This window comes from Astatotilapia calliptera, chromosome 7, assembly GCF_964374335.1.
Source record: "Astatotilapia calliptera chromosome 7, fAstCal68.1, whole genome shotgun sequence".
Taxonomy (NCBI): domain Eukaryota; kingdom Metazoa; phylum Chordata; class Actinopteri; order Cichliformes; family Cichlidae; genus Astatotilapia; species Astatotilapia calliptera.
The window spans coordinates 16,929,501-16,947,892 of NC_137428.1; the positions used below are offsets into that span (position 1 = coordinate 16,929,501).

At 37.7% G+C, this 18,392-nt stretch overlaps 1 protein-coding gene across 1 annotated transcript; it reads right to left on the bottom strand.

Moving 5' to 3' along the window:
* Positions 1-8,028: 8,028 nt before the first annotated feature.
* LOC113036687 (uncharacterized) lies at positions 8,029-10,123 on the bottom strand. The gene is made up of 4 exons (XM_080304149.1): positions 10,104-10,123; positions 9,688-9,846; positions 9,269-9,364; positions 8,029-8,858 (listed from the first exon to the last, which is right to left on the bottom strand). The coding sequence occupies exons 2-4, from the start codon at positions 9,718-9,720 to the stop codon at positions 8,580-8,582; spliced, it is 408 nt and encodes a 135-aa protein (XP_080160275.1). The 5' UTR covers positions 9,721-9,846; positions 10,104-10,123; the 3' UTR covers positions 8,029-8,579.
* Positions 10,124-18,392: the final 8,269 nt, after the last annotated feature.

Sequence of the window (18,392 nt, forward strand, 5' to 3'; positions counted from 1 at the left end):
GCCTCCATTTTGAATCATAGCGTGACCAAGATTTACAAAATAGACTTAATTTATTATTAACATAACCTGAAATGAGTGTTTATAGAGATCGAGACAGGAAGACACTTTTCACATAGACTTCAATAGGACTAGGAGTCTTTTTGTAGCCAAAGCTGTAGCCATCTGGTGGCCTTCAGATAGAGAATACAGCTTTAAGGCAGCTCTTTGTAGGCTTCATTTATCCAGTAGCTACACCCAGGTTTTATAGTGTCTTTGCCTAACAAACAAACCCCAGAGAGGAAATTAAATACCAGCTCATCAGATCAGCCTACACATAGTAAACAAATCCAAATAAAACAACTGCACACAAACAAAACCAACCAGTGAGTTCAACATGTACTTATCTTAACATGAATAAAATCCCAAATAACTAAGGGTGATTAAACAACATATCTAAAACCAGGGATTTCAGTTAGGTACCACATAATGTGGCAACAGTTTGCACTCCCTTTATAAGACATCACAGGTGACTGCAGAGCAATTTGCCAGCGTTGATTATGAAGACAAAGTTCTCTAAATTCAAGTAAAAGAATCTTCAGCAAATTCAAAATGAACAGGTGAACAGAGCATGATGTATAAGATAAAGCAACATGTGTGGCCATTTATGTGGTTGCGTGTATGTGCAGTGTGTATTAAAACAACATCTGTAAAATGACTGCAGGTGTGTTCCACACTGACACACACAAAAAGTGGATAATCAGTAAATATTCAGCAGAAACACGTAATGTTCCTGTCAGAGCCTCCCTGTTCATTATCTGCAGTAAAATACATCTTCAGTATAAATTGCTCAAAGTCCTTCTAGCTCAGAACCAATATTGTTTGCAGAAACCGCATAAATTCAAAAGCACAAACAGTAGCCGCTCATTCAATTTGGCTTCGTCAAATAGAAATAACCACCCACTCGTGTCTGCACTGCAGCTCCAAGGACAGAGAAGCAGGAGAGAGAGTAGCGCATGTTGTTACTTTTAGGTATTTGATCATCTTGTTATTTAACTGCTTCTTAAAGAGAAGGCTATGCTACATACAGTACAGGAGTTTGGCTGACTGGAGAGAGGTTAGCTAGACAACACGATGCATTCACAAGCATGGCTACAGTTTCTTAGTGACAACAGAGTCATGGACTCGAGGTCTCGTGGCAGAAGTTTGAGCCATCATTGACCTCCCGGCACAGCTCGAAGCCTCTCAGACAATCAGTGAGGGTAGAGATGAGAGATTCATCTATTTAATTTAGCTTTTGTTTTACCTCCTGACAACTCTATTCTGCCATCTGACCAGAGGTCTCAGACAGCACAAGAAATGATCCCTTCATTCTCTTCTCGTGGTTGCTCCACAGGCAATTGACTACAGTGGTTTCTTTTATTTGTCATGGTTGCCACTGTGGCTCAGCAATAAAACAGCCTTTCTGTAGTTCACGCAGGGAATGGACTCAGAATGAGGGCTATGAAAGTGTTTAAATTAGGCTCTACTTGAAAAAAGCAAAACAAAACATACATAAATTCTCTCCTCTGCAGCATTTATTTCTTTCAGTAAATCCAGTTTTCACAGTTTGAGTTCAAAATGTAATTTCTAAATAATGTAAAACAAGTCAGATGCAAGGAGCTAGAAGCTAGTCCAATAAATCTATATGGAAAATGTGTAAAGTATAAACCGCGAGCCTTCTAATTGATGATGTAATGTTTTTTTTTTCTCTTTACAGTCTCTCCAGCTGATCTAACCCATGACTTCATTATCACAATCCCAGCAACAAGGCCGGGAGCTGCAGTGAGGTAATTTGCTGCAATATGGCTTTTATTTGCTGCTGAATTATTAACAGCAAACTGTCATCCATCCCCAGTGAGGCTGCCGCACTTAAACAAGAGGGCAGAGCAAAATACAGTAGGGTTAGAAATGAGTGGTCAGCTCATGATGTCACCAGAGCTGTCAGCTCTCACAGGGCTGACTCACTCAAGTCTGCCAGTAATCAAAAGCTGCATCAGTAAATGAATCATTCTCTGAGGTTATTTCACACTTATCTCTCAGAAATTGCAGAAAGAAAAAAAAATATGGATGAGTGACAGTATGTTTCACATCAGTGGCCACTGCTTTCTGTGTCAGGGACAGTGAGATCCAGGGTCAGAGGCTGAACTGTGACTGCAGAAAGGACGGTATTGGATTGTCAGTCAGACGTGGAGTCGAGGGATTAAAGTGAAATTTCTCAGTCTCAGTGTCCAGAGAGGAGTGAAAGAGAATCTGAAAGACTTTCGAGCTGAGCCATAATTTTTTATTTAATTTCTCTTTATTTCTGTTTCTGTGGTTTTCCAGGTGAGTTCAGACAGAAGTGAAGGCCCAATCACCTTGTTTGTTTCACAGGTGAATTAAATAAACGAGTGCCGTGGAGAAACCTTTCCAAATCAGAGAGATGCAAGCCTAAAGGGACACAGAGACAAAAGTATTGGATCACACCTCTGACTCTATGATGGAAGATCAGAGTCACCGATTACATCGGGGGTGTCAAACATAAGGCCCATGGTGCAGAATCAACCCAACAGAGACCCCAATCCGGCCCATTGCACATTTTTGGAGAATTTAAAGGAGGACATAAATTTTGGTCTTTTAATAGTATTTTGATACTTCTTCTCCTGTATCTGGATGCATTGTTTGAGTGGCAACACCTGTTGTTCAGGAGAATACTGCAGTGGCTACCTGCATTGTAATGGCACGCATAAATGGATGTAGCTGTGTGATGACTTTATCACAAGTGCGGGAAGTTACAAATATAATGGGGCCTTAATGAATAGAAAGCTGCATAATGTTTTATTCTGTGTCCATGTAATTTTGAAACACGGGGTTGTTCTGGATCTGTTTGTCTTATTGAAGAAAAATCTTAATGCTTCAGCTTACCAAGACATTTGCCACAATACAATACAAGACTTTGGGGCACATTGTTTTCTGTTTCAGCGTGACTGCACCTCAGACTTGATGGGTTTGGTGTAAAAGAACTTGACTGCTCTGCATCAAACACGTTTTAGAGAAACTAAAATGAAAATTGTTAGCCAGGCACTTTTGTCCAACTTCAGTGGCTAACCTCACAAATTCTCTTCTGGGTGAAGATGAGCACATACCACAATCTTTCCAAGCAGAGAAGGGAAGGCTTCGTTAATTGCTGCCCACTCCAAGTCCATTGTTGTTGATAAAACACATAGTCAGGAATCAGCCCCAATAATGCTGCATGACACATTTTCTGCAATCATCAGGACATTTTCAAGTGTTTGATGCAGCATTGATGGAAGTGCACTTCCATCAATACCATCAATACCATCAATACTGCAATTAAAAGTGGGTTTTATTTTAAAGTCCTGTTTTCAAAGCACTTTTTCTAAAGGTTTAATAAGTGTTAATTAAGTAATGGCTTTACCAAAGGTTGTGAATTTTTACTTTTTACCATATGTTTACTATATTGTTTTAGTATATTTCCTAATGAAAAAATAATAAGCTTTGGGGGTAAACAGCAATAACATCTAAAGGTTATGTACAATAGTCTTTATTACTTCCGACTGTCATAATAGGAAAGGAGGTGAGAAGCACAACATTTTGTTAACCACCCGATCACCTAGCTTTCCTCCGTCTGTTCACCTTGTGGCCTCTGTAATCACACCTCGCTACACCCTCTGCTCCCAGTAGACAAGAGTCATAATGATTGTTTAAGGCCTTTGTTAGTTTAATTGAAACATCATATCACGCTTGTGTATTCACTCCCATGCTGCTGCTTTACGTTGGGAGACTCTAGTTATTTTACTAGTTATAAATGCTGAATAAATAAAGTATAGCTGCAGAGGTGATTAAGGTGGACTTTGAAAAATAGTGTGCACGGCCAATATTGCTATTAGCTGCTAATTTTCCCTACTCTGACACCAACAGTGAATAAGGGTGTAATTCCCCTTTAATTAAATGCAACTTCAATGTATTTTATCAGAAATTAAAATGTAATTATGTTTAGTAGTCTGTAAGTGATTTAAGTAAAGTATAAACAGTTTTTGGTAGTGTATTAGTAATTTTAACTATTGCATATCACAGGAATTTTACAGGATAGGAGACACAAATTACTGCAGGTATTTTAAGTACTGCACAAGTATTTTTTAATTACTGTGTAATTTCTCAATCATAAGTTTAAACCGCATAAACATACAAATTTTTTTTTCTTTCTTCTCGGTTGGTCAGGGAGAATAGTCCTTATCACAATTACTGAATAACATAACATCCACGATGCACATCAAGATAATGAATATTAAATAAGGATGTAAAAATGATGTAAAAATGCTAGATTAATGTACTCAATATAATGGCCACACCCTGAAAAGTACACCACATTTATGATCTAACATGGAATATATTGTTTGCTTTTCTGCTAAATTAACCATGACTTTCTATGATATGTAAAAATTGGTCACTTAGTACATAAAATAGTAGTACTTTTTAAGTATTTCTGTCTATAGAAATAGTATAAATATAGTTACTTTATTACATTTAGCTTTCAGATAAAATACATTAAAATTCCAAACGTTTTTATTGTCTGCAACCTTCAATTTCCGAGGCAGAAAGTATTGATTAAAGTTACCTGATACAATAAGCTACAGAGAAGTCATATAAATATGTGGACACTGTTGGGATGCTAGAAACATCCCCATATGGAAAAGATATATATAAATCTTACAAAGTTTGTATCTGTCTTGTGTGAAACTTGTATGAAAAGCATATAAGTGTGAAAACAGATATAAGATCCCTTGAAAAATTATATAATGAAACTTGTATGTTTTGGATACTTACTAAAACAATGTATGAAAGTAATGCGAAAGTGGCCACTTTCATGAGTAAATCATGTAAGCCTTATATGATTTACTCATGAAAGTGGCCACTTTCATGAGTAATCACATATAAGTTTTTACTGTTTCTTTTCTGTATGGGTCTTCTTATATCTGTACAGCTTAAATATTGACAAGATAGCCAAGTTTTGGCCTTTGCTAAAGTTTACTTGAAGATTAATGTATAGAATATATAGACACATAGACAATTTTACGCTTATGTAACTTATGTTACTTATGACCCAGTAGAAGTCAGTGTGAGTGTAGGGACTTTGACCATGTATTCTCATATCTTCTTGTTTTGCGGGACATTTCTGGGTTGCATCCTTTGGGCAGTTTGTGTGTAGCCTTGTAAACTATTACAGCAAGCATAGAGTGAAGGTTGGAGTCTTTAAGAAAAAACCTTAAAACATCATTAAATTCATCTCTTTTCTTAGCTCGCTGTTATTCATTGATGTATAGAGAGGTGCAGATCTGAGTCTCTGTGTAGTCGAGGATATTGCTGTGTTTACAGACTGAGGCAAAGAGCAGAAAGCTGTCAGCAAGAAGCTTGCACCCTGGCTGCTTTTAAACACACTCAAACCAGCACTTTTCAATGGGACTGTGTGGAGGTGTGGGTGTATTTACTTACGGTTTTGAAGGTAAGTGCCGTGAAATAATCACAAAATAACTTTTTCCCTTTTATTTGCTTTCTTTAAATTAAAGGACAATTTCAGCAGCGGCTAAAAATGAGAAGCTGCAGACTAAATGTTTGACACGCTGATGTTTTTATAAAATATAAGGAGAGGAGAGAAAATGGATTTATTATTGTTGAAGCTGAGCATAGATTGCAATCCACAGTTACTCAAAGGAGAGTCAGTCACTAGTGTGATCATGCAATCAGGGTCACACACTGTAATTTTCACACACTGTATGCAGTAAAAATGCTCAGTGCAGAGCTTGTAGGTGTAGCAGGGCACCGACACAAAGATTTGGATTTGAACAACACAAAAGGAAGGACCGGATTTTTTGATTAGATGTATTTTGGTCGGTGAATTACCTCATGCTAAGCCATTTGCTTTTGTAGCTCGGGATTTTCCAGTGTTGCTCATAACCTTTGATTAATAACAAATGCATGAACAAAGTGAATGCATTTCACTTCTCATTAGGCAAGCTAATGTTCTATGTACATGTATACATCAGCATTTGATGTCCATTAATTTGGACAACTTGGATGTTTGTGGTAATGATGCTAATTAGTCAAAAATCAACTTTACTTATAAATTGTCTTCCTTCAAAGTATAAGAAGCCACATTAAAGAAGTATACTCCACTTCTTTTTGAGACCAGTGGACCTTCTGATTGAGCTCGAAGGTCTCTCAAGCAGGAGCAGAGAATAACTGACTGTCATTTGTCACTTATCTTGGTCTTCATGTATGAAGAGCTTGCATACAAAATAATTATGCACAGCGGTTGTCATGCTCTTGCTGGAATGCACAAAAATAAAAGTAATGGTGGAATTGGTGCGAGCCAATCCGCAAACTCTTGTTTGGCAACAGCAAACAGAGCAGATTTGGTTGCTTATGATAGGATATGACATTTCTGCATTTCATCCTTCCTCTAAAGAGCATTTTGGCCAAAACAAAAAGTCCAGCTTCTTTTTCTGGTTGCTTAATCCTAACCAGTCAACCTGATCACAATTTGATTATTAAAGTGAAAGTTGTTTTCATTGACTAAAACTTAAATGGTAACCTTTTCCTTTTTTCCGCTTCTATTTCGGCTCTGTTTGTGTGAAATAAAAAATTAAAGTTATCTTGGAGAGCCGCCGCAGTGATTTAGGCATTTCCATCCAAACACATACGGATCCTTGTAAAGAGGACAGATTGATGGTGGCTTTCAAGTCGAGGTAATTACATTTTTCCACAAACACACCATCCTCTCCGTAAGCATAAGCAATGGAGGAAGTCACTGATGTGTCTGTTGATTGGGTTTGAATCAAACAGTCTTTCATGATGCTTCTAGCTGTGTTTGGGTTTGCTGTGTCTCTGCATAACATTGTGTACCTCATTGAGTGAAGTTTATAAAGGGGTATTCTATATGAATGCTTACATCTTTTTATAGAGACTTGTTCTGCTCTCTATATATATCATGGTATGCCTGTGTATGTGAAGATTCTGCCTATAGAGCATATGTCCTCTGCAGGATGTTAGAAATGTGGAGACTTTGTGCATGCTTTTCTGTGATCTTTGTGTCAAAGGTAAACAGTGCAACACCGGGAAACTGCGTCTCCTCAGCCACAGACGTTTTTACATCACATTCATGTTGTAATTTTTTGCAGCTAGCACCTTATGACTCATTTACAGTGGAGTAAGGCTTACATCCTTATGACTTGGAAAAATTGGTGGTTGCCTTAATCATCTTTAGATTGCACAGGTCTCCTGGTGGGAAGCAAGTTGTATTCAACACTTGTGATACGACTTGGGGTACGTCCACACGTACCCGGGTATTTTTGAAAACGCAGATTTTTCTATGCGTTTGCACCTTTCGTCCACATGTAAACGGCGTTTTTGGTCACTGAAAACGGAGATTTTTAAAAACTCCGGCCAGGGTGGATATTTTCTAAAACTCAGTTTTTGCATTTACGTGTGGACGAGAAAAACAGAGAAAACGCAGCGTCAAAGATGTGCGCCTTTTTTGACGTCACACTGTGCGCCACGTTATTGTTTCGGTGAAATGAATTTCTACACTGTAAAAAAGAAAAAGTTGAGAAAACTTAAAATTTCAAGGCAACATGATGCAAGAGATTTTTGAGTTTTCTCAACTTCTGCCAACTGTAGTTGACTTAACTAATATTTTCATGTTCTGCCAACTTGGATCTACTTGTTCACCTAATTAGGATAATCCTGTAAGTCTAACAAAGAAATTCTGGTTTCAATGCCATGTATTTCTGCCTTCACCAAACAAAGATATTCCTGTTGAATTAACATACAATCATTCCCTCCAAGGCCATGTATTCCTAAATTCACCAAACACAGATATTCTTGTTGAATAATCATACAATTCTTACTCCAGTGAGTTGAAAATTTACCAATATTAATAAAGAAAAATGTATGCTGTTATCGTACTTGAAAAAACACTCAAACAGATATAGAATAAAACAAAGCACAACTGAATGTTATGTAAAAACGTATTTATTTTTTTCAACAGTGCTTTCAGTATATTTCAGAAGGTCATGGGCAGTGGGGTGAATTTCTGTAAAAAAAGCAAACAAACAGAAAAAAACGTGTTGCCAGTTTCTTTAGGGTGCTTTGAGCACCCCAGCAGAGACATTAAAATTCCAGAGTCCAGAAAAAAAGAAAAGTGTCCAGCAGCTTAGTCATTCACGTTCACACCCTGACTGTCCTGTAAAAGCTTAACTTAACTATTGCACACTAAATAGGGTAGTGCAACAAACAATTGCCTTTGTACCCAGACACTGACATTTTACATGGGCTCACTATGATGAACTACAGAAGTCAAAAGTTATTAGAAATGTTACCATCAATGAACAGTGAACTATCAGGTAAAATGAACGATTATATAGAGGGAAATGGGTTGAACTACTGGGTTTTGTTTTGTTTTTTTACATGACTCTACAATGCACTTGAACATGTTTAAGAACAAGTTAAACTCATGTCTGGCTTCCCCGTTAACAGTCACAGCAAAAGCTTTGTTTTTAGAGACCTTATGCGCTGTGAGCATCGAGAGCCACCGAGTTCAAAAAAGATGCCCTGAATTGCTTCAAAGGTAAACTCATCTGCTTTGGATAATCAATGTTGAGGGCATACAGAAGGCCAAAGAGGTATGCCAAGGCAGTAGAGAGGTCTGGAATGTTATGTAGCACGATGTCCCCTTCCAACACAACAGCATGTTCTCGCACAGATGTATCGGCATCGTCATCTTGCAGGATGGTGAGGATGGCAACTGATGCACCGTTCAACACTGGTTCCAAAATGTCAGTGTCCTGAAGAGAAGAAAAGTAAAATATGAATTATTGAAAGCTAAGAAAAATTAAAGACAAAATACATTTCTAAAGATCTTAACTTTAACCTCTATACCATGATGCTCATTTGACTCATGGAGGTTTTAAAAAGAAAAAGCTTATTTTCCTTTAATTAACGGCACAATATCTTTCACCAACCAACCCTGTGATGAGTTTTGTACAAAAATATTTTCTGCTGTTGAACACCCACTAACAATGCCCAGGTGCTCCTCAGCAGAAAAAAAAGCAGCGAGAGTTATGACAACTGCAATCCTCACCATAAAATTATCTGGACTGCACTGAGGAAGTGTACATTTCCATTTTGGATTAAATCATCTTTTAAAAACATCTCATAGCAACTAGTTTTTCTTGCATTACTTTTTTGTACTTACTAAGCACTTCAGGAAAACCTGTGTTGCATCCTCTCCGAGGAAAATGGGCAGGCCTCTCAGTGCTGCTGTCTTTTGGTGGGACACAATGTCAGATGTCTAAAGAGTATTCAGTGGAAAACAGACATTTAAATTAGTATAGTAACGTGGTGTACCTACACACAATGCAAAATCAGAACTCTTATAGTAATGAAAATAAAATACAGATCAGGCCCAGCAACATGTAAAACTTAAAAAAACAAAACACCATTTTAACAATTTTACTTTCTTTTTACAAATTAAATAAAATACCGCCAAATAAAAACAAAGTAATGACTGATGACATTCATTTCCATTGATGTGTTTTGGCTGAAGCCAACATTTTTTTCTGTTATGACAAAGGTATACTCTCTTCTAAAAATGTCAGGTAAAGGAGCACTTACCTGTTCATCAAGTTTATCCAAGATGTCTTCCATCTCCTCACCAAGAGCTCCCTTCTTAGACCGGTATAGTTTCAGCAGGCCAGGCACAAATTTGTCCAGGGATGCATTGAACGTCCCCAGGAGGTCTTTGCTTGTGATCCGATGAAATTCTTCAGATATCTAAACAAGACAATAACCAAAATATTGCCATTTATTCAGCACAGAAAATTTCTGGGTAGCTGCCTTGTACAGTCTGCACCATGTTATATGCCTGACTGTGTTATCAACCGCAAAACCTACTTCAAAAATCTCTCATGAATACACATTTTGCACAGGAATAGAAACACCCTCCACAAAAAACAGTATCAATATGCAAATATATATTATGTTCACACTGAAATGTGGAATTTTTGTGGATTTTTACTATTGAGTGTGACCTTGAGAGGTGTGATCGTAATGCTCCAGGTGTTTTAAATACACATACAAAGTCTGTGTGAATGCATGGCCAATGTGCACCTTGTCCGTGATGAAGGCGGAAATGTTTCAAAAGAGTCTCTTGACTGGAGCTTGTGAATTTGCAAAATCGGCACTGCATGAACTCCACCCCTGAAACACAAGAGACATAGTCAATTTTGCCAAAAGCACTTTTGCAATGGGATAAAACATCCATATCTAACACACAGAAGGAATCCATAGATGCAGGAGCTGAATACATCAACAAGCCAAAACCAGAGACATCATGAAAAAAATATGTAAGGAATCATATTAACTTACATATGACCACTTGTCTACTATATCAAGTATATGATTGATAACATACATGACATGTAACATAAATGCAAGCTTGAATTCAAACATTTTTTTGTTACTATGATAAAAAAAATGCAATAACTATAGAAAAATTAATACTATCTGTAACACAGTATACATCAACAACACACAATCATTCCTTTAATATTGTCTCCTTCCCCATTATGTAAAAAGCTCTGAAAATGTAGCAATCTTATAATACAGAGCATGAAGTACAACTTTAATTTGCGTGTGACATTAACTTACAGTACATTAGGCAATCTTACACCAGCTGACAAACTGTCAAGTCAGCTTTAAACATTACTTTAAAGTAACAGTGCTGCACCGGATAAACGGTGACTATTGAAAAAGTGAAAAAACAATATTAGACAAATATTAGACAATATGCAAGTTACTTATATCACTGTCATATAATTGGCGCACATATCCTACACCGACCCATGAAAGAGTCTCCATGACAACGCGTGCTTGGCCCAGTTTGTTGTCAAGGTTAACATAACGTTTTCATGCAAAGATAACATTGAAACTAGGGCTGAACGATTATGGAAAATAATCTAATTGCGATTTTTTGCCCCAATATTGCGATGCGATATGCGATTATTTTTTAAGGTCTTTGTCTTCTGTATTATTAAACAAAGACAAGCAATACATCATATAGTATGGCCAATACTATATTACATTAATTTTAAACTGTTCTTTCCTGGAAGACAGACCTCTGTTATGATGACATGAGGTGATGCATGAATTGATGACTGACATTTTTATTTAACTTCTTCAATCACAACAGTATATTTGAACATACACAATAGTTTATTTTTAGCTTACAAACATCTGAGCATAAAGTGCTGACAAGGAACCCTGGTGTAAACATTAAAATGAAAGTCAGTACAATGTGCAGATTGCAGAAATATACATAAACAAAATCAGTGGCTTTACCACACTCAGTTTTTCGACATCTGTGAACTACTAGACAGTCATTCAATTAAAAAAATAATATTAAATAAATAAAACTAATAAATAAAAAATACACACATCTTACTGATCTCTGCAGTCAGTAACATTACACATAAAGTGCAAACATAATAGCAATTGTATAAACACACACACAAACACGCCTTTAAAATTTAAAGGCGTGAAATTGGACGGTCTAGTTCTGATTAGCGTCACCGCTGTCTCGGTGGAGTTTAATAAACTCGGCCGTCTGCTTCTTGCGATCTAAAATATAACCAGACACTGGTGTAAATTCTCGACTGTCTCATACTTCTGTTTAATCAGTTTTCTGTTTGACGTTTAGTCAGCTGTGTGAAAACCAAGGAGGAACCCACCCGGGGGATTAATAAAGTTTTATTTTATCTAATCTAATAACTTTAATCTCAGCCAAACCGATTTACTCACGAACAAACAAAACACTGAAAAAAGCCCAACAATAACATTTTTAGGTTGTCTAAGTGACTTATATATTACGTTTAACCCGAGCAGCGAAACTCCGCGGTGATCTGAAAATGATGTGCCGGGAGTTGTGCCGTTCTCGGCCGCATCAGTAACCCTCGAGCTCCCGGCTAGCTGTCGAGCTGGTGGGTAGCAGACGCCTCTGAAAACGTCGAAGCACTTTTGCAAATATGGGATATCTTGATAAACCGAGCAGATATTTGATGTTTACACAGCTACTTTCTCGCCTGAAAATATGTTAAAAGTTTATTTTGTGACCCAGAAAGATTAGTATGAGTAATTTTAAAACTTAGTAGCGGCCGCCATTGTTGGAAACTGGAGTTTGGCTGGGCCGCGCTATGGATTCTGGGATATGGTAGTAATTTGGACAGCCTTCGGCGCGTCGCTGTGACGTAATCGGTCTACAAATGCGGCCTCAGGAGGATGCAGCCCATGAATTTGGACATGTCCAGAGTATAATCGCAGCCTTTGCGGTTATATCGTTCAGCCCTAATTGAAACTGGTTACAAAACGGGTAATAAGCTAATAAGTTTTACCATGGCAGAAGTGCTGTAAAAAGCCAGTGTGAGATACCGTCATTTAGTGATGTCTGTCTGAATTTCAGAGTGTTTAACATTAAACATTACTTTTTGCGCTGGCCACTACTCTGAGCTAAAACCTTTTTTTTTTTTAATATTAAACTTTATTAAGAAACAGTATACAGAACATGTATACAATCAGAACAAAATTAACATATGCCAGGGGGTGTAATACAAAGAATTACATACATTCAAATAATTTGTAATTACTACAAATGGTAATAGTTTTCATAGCCTTTTTGTTAAGTGATCCACTAATCAATTTTATGTAACATAAAACATCATTATAGTAATGTTTAAAATTAGGTTTTTTGTTACTGTATTTGCATTTGTGAAAATAAAATTTAGCTAAGATAACTAATAAGTTTATTATAAAGTAAACATCTTCTTTTTTTTGCCTTCGAAAGAAACAAAATACAACATTTTCCCATTTCACAGTAAAGTCATTATAGAGATGTCCAGCAATGAATCTACTGAAGTCTTTCTCTGAGCTAAAACCTTCAGAGGCTGCTTGTAGCCCGATTACGACACAGCGGCGCGACGAAGGCTGCCCAAATTCATAGTGGACTCCTCTAAATGTGTCCGAGAAATAAGTCCTCCTTATAATAAGCATCTCTTAAAATGTTTGCAATATTGAAACATTTCAATATAATGTAGAAAAAAAACGAGAGAAAAAAGTTACGGATCGGACTCCCCGATCCTTATTGCGCATGTGCAAATTCTATCTGTGGAATTAGTTTTAATATTACTCTTTCTGGGTCACAAAATAAACTTTTAAGATATTTTCAGGCGTTAATGTAGCTGTGTAAATTGCTAATATCTGTTCAGTTTATTAAGACAACATATACTTGCAAAAGTGCTCCGACGCTTTCGGAGACGTCTGTTACCCACCAGCTCGATAGCTAGCCAAGGGGGGGTCAATTAAGTCACTTAGATAACTTAAAAATGCTATAGTTGGCCTTTTTCAGTGTTTTACTAGTTCCATCCTCCTGGGTCCTCAGGAGGATGCAGCCTAGGCGCTTGTAGAAAATCTTAGTAACACATGTAGTTAGCTTACCTGCTAGGGTAAATGGTCGGCAGCTCCAGCACCTGTCCAAAACTGCAGAAGTGAAAATCCTCAATGGTCGAAAAATTGCATTTTACATCCAAATCTAGCCACGATGGTTCAAATTTTCTTAGGAGGTTTTTAGTCTAGAACACATGGTAAACCACTATCACACAGCTCAGGTCTGCTCAGGCTCAGTTGAAAGTCCGTTTGGTTTAGTTCAAACTTGTTCAGGAAGACCAGGAAACACTTGACCCCTGTTTCAATCCAGGGGGTCAGTGTTGACATTGTGGAGGACTATAAATACCTTGGAGTACACATTGACAATAAACTGGACTGGGCTAAAAACACCACAGCACTTTACAGGAAGGGCCAGAGTCGTCTCTATTTTTTGAGGCGACTGAGGTCCTTCAACATCTGCCAGAAAATGCTGAGGATTTTCTATGAGTCTGTGGTGGCCAGTGCGATCCTCTATGCTGTTGCATGCTGGGGGAGCAGGCTGAGGGTCGCAGATGCCAACAGACTTAATAAACTGATCCGTAAGGCCAGCAATGTTGTGGGGATGGAGCTGGACTCCCTCAAGGTGGTGTCGGAGAGGCGGATGCTGTCCAAGATAAAGACAATGTTGGATAACACCTCCCACCCACTCCATGACATGTTGGTCAGTCACAGGAGCTCGTTCAGTGAGAGACTGAGATTACCGAAAAGCACCACTGAACGACACAGGAAATCATTCCTGCCTGTGGCCATCTCCCTGTACAACGCATCCACTTAACACACTGTTTGCTGCTACAACTACACATGTTTCTTTTCCAACTATTTATTTATAAGTGACTTATGTATGTATGTATGTATATATATGTATATATTGTACTATTCTTAGTTAGCGTATTGTCTGTCTTGTCTTAAATAATTTCCCCCAGGGATCAATAAAGTATTCTGATTCTGATTCTGATTCAGACCACATGTGCCAGTCATCTACGGGGTTTCCCACTGGTTCCCAACTTGACTCAGAAACTCTGCTCAAAAGTTGATAATCTTTGTTATGCTGTCTAGAAAATCTTAGTTAGGACAACAATGAAAGAAATTTGTTGGGTAGACAAGCTTTTTTAGGTTGTAAATGGAAAGTTTTATTTCTAAGTCAGTTTAATTTAAAAACTTTAGTGAAATCAACAATTGCTAGTTATCGTTTTTACAGTGTACAATACTGTTACTGTTAATTGTACTCTCTGCAGTGTTTGAATGCTTACATGTACACACACATTTACTGTCCCTCCAAACATACGACTCGGTTCTGCTTCTATGCCCCAGCTTTGTTTACTTTTCCCCACCGAGGCTTCTAGACTTCTGATTGGCCAACATTTCTACACGGTTAGGAATATAGCGCCACCTGCTGCTTTGGCATGTTCCTAGCAGCGTTTTCCTTCATTTCTGCCTTTACGTGTGGACGGGATTATTTTTTAAAACGAAAACGGAAAATCTCCGTTTTCAAAAATACCCGTGTACGTGTGGACGTAGCCTTGGACTGACTGTAATCACTCTCAGACAGATTGGTGAAAGTTTAAGCACATGTATTTAGTTATATTGCTAAATTAAAGTAAGGTTGCTTATGGCTACTATTCCTGCCGAGCTGATTCCTGTGCTATTTTGTAATCCTTTGATTTCATGTATCCTTGTTCATTTTGTTTCAGCCCTTTGTGCTTTTCCTGCTAATTTTCTGCACCAACTGGTCCCAATGAGCTTATTACTTCTCTTAGTTCATATACATATTCGCTTGTTAAAAATCTGCTGAATCAAACTCGTGGAGCTACCCACTGTGGCGAACCTTTGTGAATAAGGGAGCAGTCGAAAGTAGCTTTTTAGTGTATATACACATTGATGCCAAACTTTCTCTGTCCAGGGTATCCTCTTTGTCCTTTATATTTTTTTAAATCTTTTTGCTTCACTGTGTTTGGGTCATTATTTTCTGTAAACTAGTTTATCCATGAATGCTGAACAGAATGATTTCAATATTGCTAGGTTTGGCACCACATGCCAAAGCCATCACCACAGGTTCAGTGATTGGTGAGCACTGAATGTGTTTCTGTTGCTTTATTCCAACCGTATGCTAATAACTTGTATTATGCTCTTTTGCTAAACTTAAAAACAAATACATGAAATTAGTTTGGCATAAAGACTGTGAAAATGAAGAAAAACAGTTAGACAGGCTTTGTCTGATGCTAATAAAATTCACCTACCAGTATCTCTGAAGCTCTCTAATTACTGTGTTTTCCACTAACGTCCCCAAGTCTCTGCTGGCACTCTGCATATAGTCATTTTTTTCACTTTGGTTTTCAAAACAGACTTAATAAATAAATTGCATTTATTTTCTCCTGGCTGCAGCCATATCAAACTTAATTATTTTTGCTGAGGTTTTGTTGTTCTTGTCTAATGATTGTGTCACTTTATTCCACATTATGCATACAGTGCATTGCTGTATGTCTTGGCATGCACATGTAGCCATGTGTATATTTGTGTTTGCCCTTGAGCATGCCCATAAACTGCTTCACCTTGACTACAACAGCTTATCATGACCCTGCAGTCCCTTGGCAGCAGGTTGAGTAAGTACTTCATTATGGAAACTACCAGCAGCAGTCCCCTCAGTGCTACACACACTGTCCACCCAGGAGTCCTAATCACCTTGGTGCATGGGGAAAGCATTTAAGTCGTCTTTAATAATGATTAATACACCTCCACTACAACACAAAATAGGCCCCCACGCACCACCATCCATCACCAATATGAAACCGCATCCTCTATAACACTTAAATTACATTCATTAGTGAAGCCTGCAGCACAGCGGCTGCCTGGGAGGTAGAGCGGGCAGTGGTAATTGTTCTTATATCAATCAGTTATGTGATTGGAAAATAAAACAAAATAAATTAGGAAAAATGAGAGTAGGGGGTTTGTTTCACAACAAAATCCCATACGCAGTTTTACTGAGCAGAAGAGCAGACACTAATGTCATTTTAAAGAGCTATGTTTGATTACCCACAGACATGCCTGTGTCTGCATGTGTAAATATACTTAATAATAGCCCTTAAGTAATGTTGTGTTGAGGAGAAGTGGAGCCTTGTTTTTTGCATTCAGTCTTACACAGCTATGGAAAACAGACAAATGTATGGGGAAAATGGGCACATCCTGTCTTTGATGCTGTCACATTTGTCGTCTTCGTGAGATTTGCTGGCTCTGATTTAGCCTCACCTGGGGCCAAATGCATAAAACTCAAGACAGGAGGACAAAATATGGCCATTTTGTCACATACACACACCTGGTTTATATTTCTCTGTCATTATTGAATTGTGTATTTGCATACTTATTTATGTGACCACTCATTAGATCTGTGAATAAAACACACACACACACACACACACACACACACACACACACACACACACACACACACACACACACACACACACACATATATATATATCTGTACTGGATATTTCCAGTAGTTTCATGATAGCCGTGTGTAACTGAAATCCATTTTGCATGCAGCATATATCTGCATACATCCATGTATCTGAAAAAACATTGCTGTGGTGTTACAGAATTGCAGATTTCACAAAGACCTTCATAACATTTATAAATAAATAAATAAATAATTCAGGAGGCAATTACATTGTTACTAGAAAAAAAATGCTAAAAAGAGATTTTACCATGTGTATAGAAAGGGAGTTGAAACACAGCACACCACAAAAAAAACCCCATTAAGAGTATCTTTCTTACTTAATGTTTATTTTCCACTTTATTATATCTTACACAATGCAATTAAGTTTAAGCACCCTCTTCTTTACAAATACAAGCTATGTGGGGTATAGTGTATGTATGGTAACTGTAGCTTAGCAAAGTAACTGTTTGGTCATTCTCAACTTTAAGCAACAACCAAACAGTTTCTCACGTTTGCCACCTGGCAATGTTGTGATGGAAGATAAAGGTCATATTCAGGAATATTTGTAAGAGACCTAAACTATTTTTGCTGCATACCCTAAGTAGGCTAATTAAGCTAATCCAGCCCAGTAGATATACTGTATACATGGAGGTACTAGGGATAGTAATCCAGCACCAGTTTCTTAGTTATGGGTGTTTGTTGATACTGAGTACCCAGGATAAATACAGAGAAGAAAAAAATGCACGTGGCGTTTATTTAATTTATTTGCACTGGTCTTATTTCAGATCTTCTCACACAAGTGTAGAGCTGGCAGGAGACAGCTGAAGTGATAAAACTTTTATTGGCACGTTAGGTTACCAAAAGCTTACCAACAATAGTTTGGCTGAGCTAGCTATAGCTTCTTTAATATTGTCTCTGAGCAAAATTAATGAGAGTGAGAGTAAATGAGCGTGCAGTGAGAGAAAGACAGCAGCATCATCACTGGATCTTTTCATTCGTCAGCTTACTTTGCCCGCAGTTTGCAGTTAAGTAAAACCACTTTTGCAAATGCACAGATGCTGTTAGTTTAGCTACAGTGAAATACCTGTCCCAGTCTGAACCAATGACATTCTGCCATTAGCTTCTTCCATGCTACGTAAATTCTGACACTAGCTGCTGTTGTCAAAGTATAAAACTGAACTGAATGGTCTGAATCACAGATCAACTCACTCTCAATGATATTTGATCCAAATATCAGATCTGTGCATCCTTGGGAGATACCACAGGACTTGCTACTATTCATTAAAGCAATGTTTTAACTCAGCTGCCATATTACTAAGGGGGCCTTGCAGTGCATGCAAGTCTACTGAAATAGAAAAGTCAAAGTATAAAGTCTAACTACAAAAAAATCCTTATATCTTGGATTTGCAAA

Coding starts and splice junctions, on each gene's coding strand:
- LOC113036687 (XM_080304149.1), bottom strand. CDS start 9,720: ATGGAAGACATCTTGGATAAACTTGATGAACAG. Junction 9,365..9,687: donor TGGATAAACTTGATGAACAG/GTAAGTGCTCCT, acceptor AATACTCTTTAG/ACATCTGACATTGTGTCCCA. Junction 8,859..9,268: donor AGGTTTTCCTGAAGTGCTTA/GTAAGTACAAAA, acceptor TCTTCTCTTCAG/GACACTGACATTTTGGAACC.